Here is a 17,193-nt window from a genome sequence, read left to right on the forward strand (position 1 = left end):
CCAATGCTTCTGCAGAATAAAAATGAATAACTAGGAAAATAAAATCGAAGAACAGGACCAAACTATTTTGTTATTAGATTCAGCTCAGCATAAAAGTTACTCTGTCAGATCTCATAAAAGTTTCTAAATTCTTACTTTCAATTTCTATACATATCCTGTGACAGACCATTAACAAACAGTTTGTAAACTGGCACCGGTCCGTAGATCATACTTTAAGGAGCACTGTTTTAGATCAAGAAGTGATTTTTTTAAGTTCTAGTTGAGATGCAAATGAGAAAAAGCAAAGGCTCATTTGCCAAATTTATGGTGCAAAAATCATACCTGTAATTCACACTTCCTTTTTTTAAAGAAAGGAATTTTTAACAGATTTTAAGTGTTGGCATTGCCATTTTTTAAGAAAAGATAGGCTATTTCTGTCCTTTTTCTTCTCTCTTAAAAACCATATGTTGTCTTGATCTTTAAATAATAACATCACTTTCTTAGAACGCTGATTTACTTTTTGACTTTGAAATTTCGTGAAGTACAGACTTGCTTTGTTCTAATTTTTACTTTCCCCTTCAGTGCTTTTGTTGAGAATTTTTGTGGTTGGCTCCATGGAGACCTGATTTCTTGCGGGGAACAGCCATGAGAGTTACACTGATTTTTACAAATTTCCACGTTAGGAGCCTGAAAGACTAGATCCTCTCCGTAGGAATTTAGCTCTTCTCATTTGGGGATGTATTCAGTGCTGATCACGAAAACCGTCTGAGGGAGCTTACGGGTTCTTGTTTCGTGGGGCAGACGCTTCCTCCCGAGAGAGAGAAGTCTGATTGCCACTCCTGTCGAAAGCACTTGACACACACTTGCATCACCGAGGGCTGCTCGGTCCCCAGTTTGCTCTGGTCCTCAGGACAGTGGGGGCTCAAGCGGACAGAATTCCTGTCCCCGTGTCGCTTTGGAGTAAAATTAAAACTTGGTTTCTGTGCCCAAGCCCAAGGCACCCCAATAGCAGAGGACAAAGCGGTAATTCAGACCCACATTCTGAACTCCAGACAGCCGCTTTATCTACTTAGAAGAAACATCCAAGCCTTCCTTACTGGGTTTCGAGGCCTTTTGCCCTCCAGACTCCCAAATTATTTCACCTTCTTTCCCCACACCCATGTCAGTTGCCTCTATTATTCTTCCAAAACATTTGTTAGCGTTCTGAGGTCTGTGTCCGAAACAGCCCCCGTCGGACATCAGCAAACCCCCCGTTCTACTTTAGAGAGCTCTTCAAAGCGCAAGGTAGAAACTTTCCTAAATCAAGGTAGAAATTCCTTCTTACAGTGTCACCTATTTTGATGCGTGACTTCCATGACACCAAAACCGTGGCATAATACTCATACACGATATAAATGTTTATTGTGCGTGTTTGCTATTGATCTGTTTATGGAACATTGTGCCCTTGTCCATGTCTCCTCCAGCAGTAGAGTCTGTTCCATTCTTTAGACACAGAGATACAGCCATTCTCTTATCTTTATAGGTAGATAAGGGAGATGAGAGAAACTAAGATTTATAGAACATATACCGGGTGCCAGGAATCACGTTGCACACTTTATAGCCCCGATATTTTAATTTTTATCTCTACACCCAGTGGGGTTCCAACTCATTCGTGACCCTAAGATCAAGAGTTGCATGCTCTACACAGAGCCAGCCAGGTGCCCCACCACGATGTCATTTTAGAAAGGAGATGTCGTGGGGCACCTGGGTGGCTCCGTTGGTTAACCATCCGGCCCTTGATTGTGGCTCAGGTCACGATCTCCCTGTTCACGAGTTCAAGCCCTGTATAGGGCTCCTCGCCGATAGCATAGAGCCTGCTTGGGATTCTCTCTTCTCTGCCCATCCCCCACTCACATGATGTGCGGTCTCTCTTGCTCTCTCTCAAAATAGATAAACTTAAAAAAAAAAGAAAAAACCAGAAAGGAGATGTTATAGGGTATAAGTGAATTGTCCAAGGTCTTGTCACTAGCGGAGGTGGCACTGGCATTCAAAGCTACATCTGTCTGACACCACAGCCCTTGCTCTCTGCATGCAGCCCACTGCCTGGCTCCACTGGTGGAACAGGAACAGAAGACCTGCCCAGAGAGGGAAGGCAGGAGGGCAGGAACCCCTCCCAAATGATGCACAGTGTTAGCTGATGCACCTGCTCTTGAGCCTTTTTATCACCGGGTCCCTTAGAAAACTCGGGGCCTGTTCTTTAGGTCTCAGGATTCCCCGGCACTTATCAGCATCTCTTGCCAACAGAAACTCAGAGTGCATATTAAAGCTTTCTCCTGCAAAAGCTGTCTGAGCTCCACTCTTGCAGCCTCCCTCAGACAACCTGCACCCGGGAAGCTGGAGGTGCGTGGCTACAGGAAATGAACAAAGGACACAATGGTGGTAGAGGCTGGGGCCTCTCATTTAAGGGCTTAAAGATCTTCATAATATCCTGGCAACTCCCCCTTGAACTACCTGGGAGTCTGGGACCGCCTAGCCCTTTTTCCTCACTGCCTCTTCCCACCAGTGAAGGGATCGCTGCCCTACAGACAGTACAAGGTGTATGTAGAAGGTGCCTCTCCCAGGCTGCACGGTCAGCCAGCATATGCATGGACACTTCCTGACCCCGAGGAAAACAGCACTGCCAGGACCCAACTCCTGGTAGGACTCCGTGTGGAAATCTTTCTCTGGCCGAGAACTCTCTGAGCTCTGTTCCCAGAAGATCTCCGAAAAGATGACTCAGTCAGCATGTAGTCTTGAGTGAGTCAGATGAACTCGGCCATAAAACCCAGGCCTCTTTGTCCCAAGCAACTTCAAGTGTCCTGAAGGGAGGTCTGGGATGAGAACTCGCCGAGTGTTCCCCTCCACTCTGCCTCTGATTCACCCCTAACGCTTGGCTGAGTCGTCTTCTTCTTGTACTTGAACATCTCTACGAGGAACTGGCAGTACGTACCTTAAAAGAGCTTTTAACTAAATGTCGACACAGGTTCAGATGCTTATTAGTTCCTGCCCTCACCACATCCACATTTCCAAACCCTCCTCAGAGGCCATTTCTTCCTCTTCTCGGTTCCGCTCAGCCCCCAGGCCAACTTTCTCTTCTGTGTTCCCGTCACACTTCGCCTGGCCCTTTGGCACAGACTCTTTGCTTCATGATGGAAGGCTGTATTCATGTCTTGTCTGCCCCATTAGACTAACCCCATTACAAGGGAGAGTTCTGTCGCTTTATTTTCCTGTAGCACCTGTGACAGTCCTTTCATTTACATCATAGGTGCTCAATAAATTCTTGTTAAATGAGTAAACATGATTTTATATTGAGAACCATAGAATCTTAGACTTTTTAGATATTCTAAAGGGTCACGTTAACTAGATTTCCTTCTACGACACGCTCTTTTTTGAAATACCCAGTAACTGCAGGATCACTGCCTCTCTCGGTAGACAGCCGCCAGTGGACAGATGTAACCGTCGTAAAGGCCTCCTCGTGCACAACAGAAATCAGCCTGCCCTCGACTCCCGCTGCCGATGGTCTTGCCACATGCAAGCCTTTCACATATTTGAAACAGCTGATGCTGTTCGTCTCTAAATACGTTCCATTTTGTCTGTCTTTCTCTTAAATTATGCTGTGGTCTTTGTCAGGCAGAAGATTTGTGTTCTCTGAAAAAATTATGAGTAATACTCCTTTAAGTAGAAAAAAAAAGAAACGAACTCCAGGGAAGAGCCTGTGTCGATTTGATGTCAGTATATTCAAATGCAGTTTGTCATACGTCCCCAGATTTATATCTCCAGTGTGAACCTCTCCCTGAGCACGGGATTAATCCACAGTCAGGATGATCATGTAGATGTCTGAAAAACACCTCAGGTAGAGCCCTTGACCTTTGCCACAAAACCCCTCCCATCCATAATCTTAATGGAGGCGCCATCTTCCCAGTTGCCTAAGCCCAAAGCTTAGCTCATTCTTGATTCTTTTCCTTTTCACATCTCCCTCATCAGGAAATCCTATGGACTCTACCGTTAAAATAGACCCAGATTCCAGCAACTTCTCATTACCTTCACTGCCACCACTGGTCTAAGCTAGAGTCATTTGTCACCTGGGTTTTTGTAATAGTTACCAGAATGGTCTGTTTTTACTCTTGCCTTTCCATCGTCTGTTTCCCACATGGCAGACAGAGAGCTACTGTGAGCGCTGTCAGGTCACGTCTCTGCCTCATTCAGAACCTTCCCGTTTCTGCCAGTAAATGCTGAGTCCCTGGAATAGCCTGCAGCACCTGACACAATGCGGTGCCCCGTTACCTCTCTGCCCTCACTCCCTTCCATCCCCCTCTGGCTCACTCCACTACAGCCACGGTTGGCTTCTCACTTTACTCAGACATCGCAAGCATTCTCGCCCCTGGGGACCCTTGCACGGCTGCATCTCTGCCTGGCACCCCTTCCCCTAGATCTCCGTGTGGTCATTCCCCCACGCCCTGAGAGTCTTCACTCAAGACCATCTTTCTCATGAGGTCTGTCATGACCACCCCATTTAAAATCACATCCCCCAGCACCTGCAGTGCTGCTTACTCTGTTTTTTTCCCCACAGCACTGGCTTTGTTCTAATCTAGTACAAACCAGAAGATACATGTTCATTGTTTACTGTCAGCCACGCTCCGAGAGAGAAAGTAAGCTCTCCACGAATGGGGAGTCTTGTTTGTTGCTAGCCCACCAACACAGTCCTTAATTTCATGCCATCTCAAGATTCTCCCTACAAGGATTAATTACGAAAATTAAAAGGAAACTGTGTTAGTCTTTTTTCAACTTCCGGAACAGTATAGTTTCAAATTAATTAGTCCTATGATAAAAAAAAAAAAAAAAAAAAAAAAACTGTAAGTAAATACTAATAGTTTTTGATAGTAAATGGAATTTTAATTCTAGAAATTAAATGATTGAATTTCAGTATCTGATACAGTATTGCTGTTATCAGTTGCTCTTTAAACAGTATTGCTCTTTAAAGATCCAAAGTTTCAAAGACCATGCATCAAGTATCATGGCAAATAATACATTGTTTATTACTGAGAAAAGAATCAGGAACCCTGGATAAGCTTGGGGCAGAAATTCTAAAATGGCCGACGTTTCTTTGAGTTAAAAAGCTTCAGTCACTCTTCATGTTCTGAAGCTTATCGATCTGTGCTACCAGTGCTAGGAACTTTTCACATTCATTTTATATCACTCTTTTTAATGTTTATTTACTTTTGAGAGAGGGAGAGGGAGGGAGAGAAAGAGAGAGAGAGTGCACGCATGCATGTGAGTAGGTGAGGGGCAGAGAGGGACAATCCCAAGCAGGCTCCACACCAGGAGTGTGGAGCCCACCGCAGGGCTCAAACCCACAAACCGTGAGATCACGACCTGAGCCAAAGTCGGACACTCAACCAAATGCACTGCCCAGGTGCCCCATACAAGTTTTAACCTGACTCCAGTGCATTGCCATCGAGTTGGATTTGTCTTTTGAGTTAGAAAACTAGAAATCCTGGTTTTGTGTCTTGAATGATACTGGTGGTCAGATGCGGCCTTCCAGAATTTCAAGGCTGCTATCCTGATTAGGACGCAACAGTTTGGGGTCCCCTTCCGGTTGCCCTGCAACCCAGCACTTAAGGGCACCCTGTCTTCCTGACATTTGAGAAGCAGGAATGTGCTAGGGTGCTCTTTTTGAGAGCTCAGAATTACAAACATGTCTGTTGTTTCTGATTATGGAAATGATGAACTCAACGCAATCTGCGACCTCAAAAGGAGTGTGCTGGGTTTTTGGCCAACACAGCGGAACTAAAATGCCCAAATGAAGATTGTTCCCTTTAAAGTTTACACCTTTGGAAGAGCCACATTTACTTCAGGGACCCTGTTGTCACTCCAAACATTTGGAATTGCCTTCAAATTCTGCATTTCATTCTCCTGAATGTCCGAAGTAGAATATTTTTGTGCTCTGAGGGTAGATTTGACTTTTTTATAGAAAAGTAAATTAAAACCAAGGAAATAAATACTGGATGATACATTCCTCATTTAAAAAGAAAACAGAGGGGCGCCTGGGTGGCGCAGTCGGTTAAGCGTCCGACTTCAGCCAGGTCACGATCTCGCGGTTCTTGAGTTCGAGCCCCGCGTCGGGCTCTGGGCTGATGGCTCAGAGCCTGGAGCCTGTTTCCGATTCTGTGTCTCCTTCTTTCTCTGCCCCTCCCCCATTCATGCTCTGTCTCTCTCTGTCCCAAAAATAAATAAACATTGAAAAAAAAAAAAAAAAGAAAACAGAATATCAATTAAGACTTTGGCAAAGGCTGCAAGGGGCAATGGGGTGGCATAGCTTATGTACTGTTGCTGAACAGCGTTTTTCAAAATATTTTGAGTAAATTAGCATCCCTTAAAATGTCTGTAATGCTGTAAGATGACTTCATTTGAATGTCTAAGTTCTTTTTTTTTTTTAAACATTTATTCATTTTTGAGAGACAGAGACAGCGTGCAAGCAGGGGCGGGGCAGAGAGAGAGGGAGACACAGAATCCAAAGCAGGCTCCAGGCTCTGAGCTGTCATCACAGAGCCCGACGCGGGGCTCAAACTCACGAACCGCAAGATCATGCCCTGAGCCAGAGTCAGACGCTCCACCGACTGAGCCACCTGGGCGCCCTAAAATGTCTGAGTTTTTAATCTGTGTGTCGCTGTGTCTGAGTTCCTTATGGTCACATCCTATCTATCCAGTGTCCAAATTCCATGGTTACCAGACTCTTAAGACAATCGAGTGGGTGCTGCCCCCAAAAGTCCCAGTAAATGGTGTTGCCACAATGGTACTAAGCCTTTTGGAAATCCAAGACTTGAACCTTAAAAATATTTTCCAAAGCTGTGGGCAAGGATCTGTGAGAAAGCCTTTCTTACCAGTTTTAGAAGATCACCACAAGAATAGAATTCAGTGAACCATTTATACCAGTTGTCCGTTAAAGTTCTTCTCTTTGGTATTCAACTTGCTATTTTAGAAATTATGGATCCCGATGAGCAATTAGAAACCCTTCACGAGGCACTGAAGCTCCTGCCGCCCGCTCACTGCGAAACCCTGCGGTACCTCATGGCGCATCTAAAGAGGCAAGTTACAGACTTTGAAGCTTATACTTGCACTGTATCCAAATGTTAAGAATCAAGTGAAACCAAAGGTGAAAGAAAGGACAAATTGTTGCATGAATAAAGAAATGCACAGGTTGGGAAGGAATGCTAAAAATGTTCCGCGCTACAGCGCTGAATGCAGACTCGATTCTGACGTAAACGGATTTGCAGTTCCCGTGTAGGTTTGCAAATAGGTTAGAAATACTAGTGTTCTGCCAAGGACAGGCAGTGATTTTTGTGTGGAAAGAGAAAAGGTTGTAGCTGTAAGGACATTAGCATTAGCATAATAAAGAGCAAAGCAACTCGCCAGAAGGCTCACTTTCCTTCTTGCTCTAAAATAGGCACTTCGCTCTTGGTGACAGGATTTTAGACTATTGCATCCAGGTCTCCAACACTGAAAACTGCTATAAAAAAAATGATGGAGTACAATAAGGGGTAAAGGGAGGAATAGAAAGTAAAATATTTTGGTTACGTCTGGTTTAATGTTTTAAATACATTGATGGTGATAGAACTTCCATTTCCCTGCTCTGTCGCTCTCCATCTCTACCAGTTGAAGCAAACGGTTTTAAATTATATGACCAAGTTTTAGTGGTTTTGGAGTTTCAAAATATAAAACTAATTAGAAACAAAAAAGACAGAACTTGACGTCTATTTTGTATGCCTCTCAGCATGAGTTACTCAGAAATGAATATGTAACTGATGGTGCTTTTAACATTTACATGTTTTCCCTCTTTGAAAGCACCATGAGCTAAAACTTTTAATATGCTTACAACTTCACTTGCAAATTCAAGTTTGCTTCATATATGGATGCAATTAAGGCCTTCACGCTAAGGCAAAGGAATGGCTCCCAAATTATAGTCTGTGCCTTTGCTGTAGCAGTAAAGAGAAGGCGAATGCTAATTCTCGCCGACCAGATCATCTTTATACTTTGCCCTCGGCCATCTCTTCATACCGTGGCCACCACTCTCCCCAGATACTCAATAAACTGTTCAACTTACACAAATTCGGCAGACTAGGCAGCCAGTGTGGAAGGAGGGCTGATAGAATAATCAAGACAACCCAGCCCCTTCTCCACTACCCGCCAACACAGCCCTTGCAGCCAGCCGTTGCAATAGAATCCGCAGATAGAACCGACCCCACACAGCCTGACACACGAACTCAGACTTGAGCTTCGGTCATCACCGGAAGTTGAACTTATTAATATAATCGGCTTTGAGGAAAGTCCGTACTTGGAAGTACAGAGAGAGGAGCTAGCGGACGAGTTGATAAGTGGACCTGGGTTTTGTCGTAGCGCTCCAGCACAGCACGGAACGCCGTGGCTTACGTGAAGGCACGCGCCTTTCTTGTATTTTTCAGAGTGACCCTCCACGAAAAGGAGAATCTTATGAATGCAGAGAACCTCGGCATTGTTTTCGGCCCGACCCTTATGAGATCTCCAGAACTAGACGCGATGGCCGCGTTGAACGATATACGATACCAGAGACTGGTGGTGGAGCTGCTTATCAAAAACGAAGACATTTTATTTTAAATTTTAGTTTGCGGGGGGGGGGGGGGGGGGAAGAAATGTTTTACAGATGAAGGAATGTTTTATAGTAATTTAATTGGCTCTTATAGCTGACTTACTTCTCGGTTAGACGTTATGGCAGATAGCCAGCTTAAAATGAAGGAACTTTCCGTTGTTTTAGTAGCACCGCTCAGCTGTCCTTGTAAAACAGTGAACACACGCTCTCCAGTTCTAGTAATCCCGGGTGTTTATCATGTTAAGAGAAACTCAAGCTATTGCATGATTAGCCCCCTCTTTGGCAAGGGAACCCCATACAAAGGAGACAACAAGCCTGCACCCGCCTCTTCGTCCCGGGTAGTCTGTGGTTGTAATTCAGCATGTTTCGCAGAGTAAATCTGTCGTGACTTCGCTTTTGGGTTCTATGTCATTGGTTTACTGACGCTTCTATAAACATGCACACAAATGGATGAAACAGCACCTCTGACTGCTACATTGCCATAGACTATAACATAAGCCTCCTTTCCTCCGATGCTTTATTTGTGGTTTCTCTTTGTTCTTCTGACATAGTCCTTTCTTTCCAGCAAAAGCAAAATGTGTTTTCAGATTTGTTACTTTAGTAAATTATCCACCAATAAAAAAAAAAAAGTACAATGCAGAGCATTTTCTGTTATTATTGGGTTTCAGTTGCAATTTTGCGTTACCTGGCATGCATTTATTAATTTATTAAATTTGGCTTTTAGAAATAAAAAACTAGTGATAGCTTGCTTTTTCCCCATGGTTGAGAATATTTGGGAAAATGTATTTGGCCATTTATTTAATGCTGGGTAAGGTTTTGTGTTGAGTTCCTAAAATAATAACTTAAAACTGCTTAGAATTAAGGAGTGCCTTGGTGACTCAGTCGATTAACTGTCCGACTCTTAACTTCGGCTCAGGTCATGATCTCACGGTTCGTAAGTTCCAGCCCCGGGTCAGGCTTTGCACTGACAGCGCAGAGCCTGCTTGGGATTCTGTCTCCTCCCCTCTCTCTGTCCCTCCCCAACTTGCTCTCTCTCTCTCTCTCAAAATAAATAAACTTAAAAACTGCTTAGAATTAAAATACCCATTCATTGGATTTTTCTTCTCGCATACTTCGGCAGAAAGCTAGAATATTTTCTCACCTGTTTGTGGGGACGGGGGGAGGGCAGACAGCCGTTCCTTCCAGAGCCATCAGAAGCAGGAAAGAAGACTGCAAAGAGTGACTTCCTAAACGTTTGGTTTGTCAGAAATGCCGTTAGCATGCAGTTGAGCTGACCAGGCTTCCTGAGAGGAGTCAGCAGCCAGACGCTTGGCCAAGGGTGGTCTGTGTACATCTAGATGCCAGGAAACCTGGATGGGGTCTGATACTGTGCCTAGCCACCCGCCTGCCTTTGAACTAATGACCCTCCCTCCAGGCTGTTTCCTTGTCTGTTCTGTCCTGCTTTAAAATGTGTAGAAAAAAAAAAAAAAAGGCAGGGGTTGATGGGGGAGTGCCATTTTTAGGCAAAAAAAAAAAAAAAAAAAAAGGCAGGCTCAATTGGTTGAGCATCTCTTAATTTCAGCTCAGGTCATGATCTCCCAGTTCCTGAGTTCAAGCCCCACATAGGCTCTGCAGTGGCCGTGTAGATCCTGCTTGGGCCCTCTCTCTCTGCCCCTCTTTCCTCTCTCTCTCTCTCTCTCTCTCTCTCTCTCTCTCAAAATAGATTTAAAAATTATAATAAAAAGTAGTAAAAAATGTAAGATACGTTTTTGGTTTTGCCACTTCAATCCTTGATACTTTTAAGACTATCTCAAAGAAAATGGTAACTGACAGAGATGAGTTTTTCCATATTTGTGCCCCTGGACTATAGTAGGAAGTTGGCAGTTTGCTTTAATGTATATGTTCAGAAAAGTGTGGTTGTTCAAGAGTTAGTCCCTCAAGGGGGCGCCTGGGTGGCTCCGTCGGTTGAGCGACCGACTTCGGCTCAGCTCATGATCCCATGGTCTGTGAGTTCGAGCCCCACCTCGGGCTCTGTGCTGACAGCCTGGAGCTTGCTTCGGATTCTGGATCTCCCTCTCTCTCTCTCTGCCCCTCCCCCACTCATGCTCTGTCTGTTTCAGAAATCAACAAACATTAAAAAAAATTTTTTTTAAATAGAGTTAGCCCCTCACAGCTGCCTTCTCAACCACAGGGAAAATATCACACTGAACATCAGATACATACGATAGTACAGAGATTTGTGTAACATAGAAGCTTTCTTAAAATGGAGGCCCCTAAAAGGCACTATACACTTAAGTTGGTGCCCTCGACTCACGAAGGACATTTGTCAGAGAAATCTGATCACGAAAATCTGTCCCTGGATTGGGTAAGGCTACTGAACGGCTATGTGTCCGTGGCTCATGTTCACTTTGGACAAAGCCCTCTTAAAGGAGCCCTTCAGCTGTAAAGAAATATGCTCTATCGGGATATAGTCACCCTGTGCTTTTCCTCAAAGGAACAGATACGGTTGACTTTCAAGTAAGCGCTTTTTCTTTCTGAGAGAAAATTTGTTTATTCTGATTTATGAAAACAAAATATTCCACCGGGTTACCCAGGGAGAGCCAGGTAGCAGAAATACTTAACACTGTGCGTGCCTTCAAGAGGTCTCAAACGAGTGTTAGAAGGCCACAGGAGGATCTGTATATATTGTGCTGTGTAACTCACCTCCACCCTTTGTAAGTGTAGAAGTGAGCTCCGAGGTGCTGCGGTAACCCTGCAGCCTTCTCCCAACATGACTGCGTGGGCGTTCAGGGTTAAGTGTGAATAGCACTGTGAGGTTCTAAGGCACCCGATGGATCAATCCCATTTCAATCTTAGACCAAAAGCAGCATATTCTCCATGCGGCTGAAGGGCAGACCTTCAGTGTGTGGGTGCAGGGGACGGGCATGCGCCAGGGTAACTGACAGGCACGTGTTAGAATCCGAGGTCTACCGGGAGCACAAGCAACACCCCATCAGAGCAAGTATTAAGCAGGTGTTTAGATAAACCACCGAGTCTTCGGACAAGGTCATCGTTTACCAGCTCTGTGAACAAGCACAGTAGGTTTCTGAAGACACGGATGTGTGGTTCATCCCCTCGGGACATGCAGATTCAAACGGCAGCTACATCATCTGTGAGCATTCCTGGACTGCTGGGTGACACTCCTTGAAATAAAGAGACAATTCCTCACTGGTTTAGGAGGAGCTCAGACTCCCATGATTACCAGAATCTGTTAGACACATCTCTCTGTGACTAATGGGAGATTTCTTACATCATGACCTTTTATGATGCAAAGTTACTATTTATTTCCACCCCTGGAGTGAAGGAGGAACCAATAAACCTCTCTGATCACCCACAGATTTGGCAGCTCCGTACTCTGCCCTGTAAGATCCATTTCTTCTCAATTTTCTATATATAGTTTTAAAGAAATTATTGAGAAATCAATTTCCCTTCTCTACATTTTCTGTTAGTTTTTAATGCCAGTTAGTTATACCAGCTGGCCAGAGGAAGTCATTCTTCACGGAACTGATATTTAAAATGTTTCTAAGTGGAAGAACGGATGTTTATCAAAATGTTTCTGGCTACTCGATGAGCTCAAATAGAACACCTCTGAATAAATTAGGTTCAGGGTCCCAACACTGTTCGTTTTCAATAAAATATTTTAGAGTTTACAGCCCCAAAGCTGATGAGGTATTATTGATAACTCCATTTAAAGCACAGAAAGAGGGTGCCTGGGTGGCTCAGTTGGTTGAGCATCTCACTCTTAATTTCGGCTCAGGTCATGATCCCAGGGTGGTCTGATCTCAGGTCAGACCCAGGGTGGTCTGATCGAGCCCCGCGTCGGGCTCTGTGCTAAATGTGGAGCCTGCTTGAGATTCTCTCTCTACCCTTCTGTCCCTCTCCCCTGCTCGCATTCTCTCTAAAATTTAAAAAAAAAAGGGGGTGGGGGCACCTGGCTGGCTCAGTGGGTTAAGCGTCTGACTCTTGGTTTTGGCTCAGGTCGTGATCTCACAGTTCATGGGTTTGAGCCCCACATCAGGCTCCGTGCTGACAGCACAGAGTCGGCTTGGGATTCTCTCTCCCCCTCTCTCCCCACCCCTCCACTGCTCACTTTCTCTGTCTCTCTCAAAATAAATTAATTTGATTTAAAAAGCAAAAAGCTTTTATTTTTTAATGCACATTGGAAAAGCAGGATACCCAAAACTCTTCTCCCAACTGTGTGTTTCACCCATTGGACTAACTTCTTGTAAAACTCAACATCTTTATAACTTGATTTACCTACACCTGTGTGGCATTCCCATTTGTGTGTGTTAAGTAGATGCGTTTCCCGTCATGAGCTGAAGTAACAGTAATCTTAGTTATCACACATCACAGTCCCGCTGAACCACTGAGCAGTTCTGGCCCTCGATAGGCATGCCCTGTGTTGGAATGCAGGAGAAAGCTAAGACGACGACAGCATTGTCAGAGATCCGTCAGCTTCTCTAATTTTTAGAGATCTGGTTTTTACTTGCACGCTCTCTCCAAGTGCAGCCCAGCCCTGCGTCTGCAACTCCTCATCCCATGCCATCTCCTGCCTGCTCCAGGGATGGGCACTGTGCTAGGCCAGGGAACAAGATCAGTGCCCGTTCTCGAGGAACCATCAAGGAACTTAATGGGTCTGTTGGGCCTAGTCAAACTCGGATTGTGTCCTTTTGCTCACTGAGTATCTTATTTCCTATGGGCCTCAGCACTAGCTGTCAGCAGAAAGCTAAAACAAGACAGCATGGACGTATTTGCCTTGGCGGGGCGTGAGTTCACAAGCCGCACTCTTACAATCCCATGGATACTTTCATGTTGACTGTAAACATTCATTTGACAAATAGGAAAAGGAAATACGAAAATGACCTCACACATACCCAGTCTGAGTTTTTTGGAAGCATCAAGAGCATAAGGTCTCAGCTGCCTCCCTGTGGGCAGGTGCGTGATGTGGAACAGGACGACAGAGCACGAAGGAGCCCATCCTGTCCTCTGCCGTGGTCCCTAGCCCCTCACTCCCTGCATCACTTGCTTCTAGGCGGCGGTGTGAGCAGTCCTTTGCAGCCAGGTGCATGTACTTTGGCCAGTTTTGTGCACGGTTCGTGGTCAGACTGGAACAAGGGATGGTCTCAACCTGACGGCTCAGTCTCACCATTTATCTAAGATAGACAGGAGTGCCTGGGCGGCTCAGTCGGTTAAGCGTCCGACTTCGGCTCAGGTCATTATCCCGTGGTTTGTGGGTTCCAGCCCCGCGTTGGGCTCTGTGCTGACAGCTAGGAGTCTGGAGCCTGCTTTGGATTCTGTGTCTCCCTCTCTTTCTGCCCCTTCCCCGCTCATGCTCTGTCTCTCTCCAAATTAAGTAACCATTAAAAAATTTTTTAAAAACCATTTTTTTAATGTTTATTTAATTTTGAGAGAGATAGAGACAGAGTATGAGTGGGGGAGGGGCAGAGAGAGAGGGAGACACAGACTCCGAAGCAGGCTCCAGGCTCTGAGCCGTCAGCACAGAGCCCCATGTGGGGCTCAAACTCACAAGCTGTGAGATCATGACCTGAGCCAGAGTCAGACGCTTAACTGACTGAGCCACCCAGGCACTCCCCCTCCAAAAAAAAAAAAAAAAAAACATTTAAAACAGACCGACAATCTTCATATTTACCAAATAATAATGAAGGAAAAAACACTGAAATCGTTGTTTTTCCTTGGTCTGTGCAGTCAAGGAATTAGGTTATAACACAACAAATCCTATTTGAGACCAACTAGCAATTTTATGAATAAAGATTATATTAATACTTTTATTATGGTTTCATTTGTTTCAACACATTCTCCTACCTTATTGAAGTCATTAGAGCCTCTCAGCAAATGCTTAAAATTTTTTGAAGTAAAATTATTTCACTAGTCCCGTATCTCACACAAGGATCTCACATCAGCTGATATTTCACATAATCAGGGGCGCCTGCCTGGCTTAGTTGGTAAAGCATGTGACTCTCAGTCTCAGGGTCACGAGTTCAAACCTCACGTTGGGTGTGGAACCGACTAAAAAAAAAATTGTTTTAAATCAAGGAAAAGCTAAGCCAAAAGTTATGATTCATTCATTACGGTATAGTGTAAGGAAACCCTGACTTAGGAGTCACATTGTTTCTCCACTGAAGAGAGATTTTAATAATCTTTTCAGTCGTAATATATTTCACAATATAACTGTTTTCCTTTGTTTTGTTTATTCCACCCAACAGCACCAAACAACACAAGAAATATGAAGTGCCATGTTGCTGACCTAGTTTGTGGCGCTCTCGTGAACGCGGGGAAGTGTTGGGGGTTTTACTGTTGTCCAGATACAGTCACAATTATTATTGGAGAAGGTAACAGCAAGTAAAGCTACAAATCCTGAAACTGTTTTCTAGTTCTGAAACAACTACGTAGCTGCCCATGTCACTGTGGTAACACAAAAAGCAGAGGAGGTCATGTTTAGCAATGAAAATGACTCACTGAAGGAAATTGGCAAAAAGGTCCTTCCAGTGGGGTGCCTGGGTGACGCGGCCAAGTCTTCATTTCAGCTTAGGTCATGATCTCATGGTTCATGTGTTCGAGTCCTGCATGGGGCTTTGTGCGGACAGGGCGGAGCCTGCCGGGGTTCTCCCTCTCCCTCTCTGCCCCTCCCCCCACTCAGGCTCCCTCGCTCTCGCAAATAAAAACAGTGAAAAAAAAAAAAAAAGACCTTCTAGAGGTAAAATGTTGTAAACTGGGAATGTCTTAAATACATAAAAATCTTTTGGTTTTCATTGTGTCCATCTTAGACCAGTGAGTTTCCTTTGATAGGTTTACAGGCACAACTTGGGCACAAGCCAAACCTTGCCCATGCCAAAAAAAAAACCAACATAAAAATCAAGGCCTGAGCTGATCATTTGGATGCCTTTTCCTAGGAGTGGACATTTTTCTGACAGTTTTTATTTTTTTAACCAAAGAAAATTCATAATATTGAAGAATTTATTGTTTCTTTTTAAAAACTGTATGCAAACTATGTGAGAAAGGAGACGATTTGGGCATACGAAGGTTAAGTTCAAGTGCATCAGCTCTCTGTCCCCAGATTCTAGGAACACTGTTTTTGATGTCCCAAAGTGTGGAGGAAGGGGGAGTAAAAATGTAGAGCTCTGGAATGCATTCAAACTTAAGCAGTTATCATCTTAAAATAGGCTGTTATAAATATAAGTTGTTTTATGTAAGCCTCCGGGTAACCACAAAGCAAAAACCTATCGTAGATACACAAAAGATAAAGATTAAGGAATCAAAGCATGCTACGAAGAAAGTCATCAAATCATAAAGAGAGCAAAAGAAAGGAAGGCAGAAATTACAAAACAGTCAGAAAACAATTAACAGAATGGCAATAAGTACATACTTATCAGTAATTACTTTAGGGGCACCTGGGTGACTCGGTTAAATGACTGATCCTTGATTTCGGCTCAGGCTTAGGTCATGATCTCAGGTTCTTGAGTTTGAGCCCCACACTGACAGTGTGGAACTCGGAACTTACTTGGGATTCATTCTCTCTTTCTCTCTGCCTCTCCCCTGCTTGTACACAAGGGCATGTGCGCTCTCTAAATTAATAAATTTTAAAAATAACAACAATAATAATTACTTTTTTTTTCAACGTTTATTTATTTTGGGGACAGAGAGAGACAGAGCATGAACAGGGGAGGGGCAGAGAGAGAGGGAGACACAGAATCGGAAACAGGCTCCAGGCTCCGAGCCATCAGCCCAGAGCCCGACGCGGGGCTCGAACTCACGGACCGCGAGATCGTGACCTGGCTGAAGTCGGACGCTTAACCGACTGCGCCACCCAGGCGCCCCAATAATAATTACTTTAAATTTAAGTGGACTAAATGCTCCAATCGAAAGACACAGAGTGGCTGAATGGATAAAAAAGACAAGACCCATCTATATGCTGCTTCTAAGAGGCTCCCCTCAGATGTAAGGACACACACAGACTGAAAATGAAGGGATGGAAAAAGATATTCTATGCAGATGGAAGCACAAAGAAAGCTGGAGTAGCTATACTTACATCAAACAAAATAGACTTTAAAGCAGACTATGATAAGAGGCAAAGAAGGACATTACGTAATGATAAAGGGGTTAATCCAACACAAGAATATAATATTTGTAAATATGTATGCACCAACACAGAAACACCTAAATGTGTAAAGTAATAAAGCTAAAGGGAGAAATAACAATACAATAGAAAGGGACTTAATACCCCACTTTCACCAATGGATACATCATCCAGACCAAAAATCAATAAGGAAATATTGGTCCTAAATGACTCGTAACCAGAGGGACTTAACAGATACATAAAACATTCCACCCAAAAGCAACAGAATACACATTCTTCTCAAGCACATATGGAACCTTATCCAGGCAAGATTATATATTAGGCCACAAAACAACTCTTAATAAACTTAAGACTAAAGTCATACCAAGCATCTTTTCTGACCACAACAGTATGAAACTAAGAATCAATAAGAAAACTAGAAAATCCACAAATACGTAGAGATTAAATAACATGCTACTGA

The 17,193-nt window shown here is 44.0% G+C and overlaps 1 protein-coding gene across 3 annotated transcripts in view; it reads left to right on the forward strand.

Annotated features, from left to right (window-relative positions):
- CHN1 (chimerin 1) overlaps positions 1-9,255 on the forward strand; it is a 205,281-nt gene extending 196,026 nt beyond the window's left edge. For all 3 annotated transcript variants that reach the window (XM_047870700.1, XM_047870702.1, XM_047870703.1), the window contains 2 exons: positions 6,977-7,082; positions 8,457-9,255. In XM_047870700.1, coding sequence (XP_047726656.1) covers positions 6,977-7,082; positions 8,457-8,628 — 278 coding nt within the window. In that variant the 3' untranslated portion in view covers positions 8,629-9,255. The remainder of the gene's footprint in view (positions 1-6,976; positions 7,083-8,456) is intronic.
- The last annotated feature ends 7,938 nt before the right edge of the window (positions 9,256-17,193 follow it).

The sequence above is a fragment of the Prionailurus viverrinus genome, chromosome C1 (genome assembly GCF_022837055.1).
Source record: "Prionailurus viverrinus isolate Anna chromosome C1, UM_Priviv_1.0, whole genome shotgun sequence".
Classification (NCBI taxonomy): domain Eukaryota; kingdom Metazoa; phylum Chordata; class Mammalia; order Carnivora; family Felidae; genus Prionailurus; species Prionailurus viverrinus.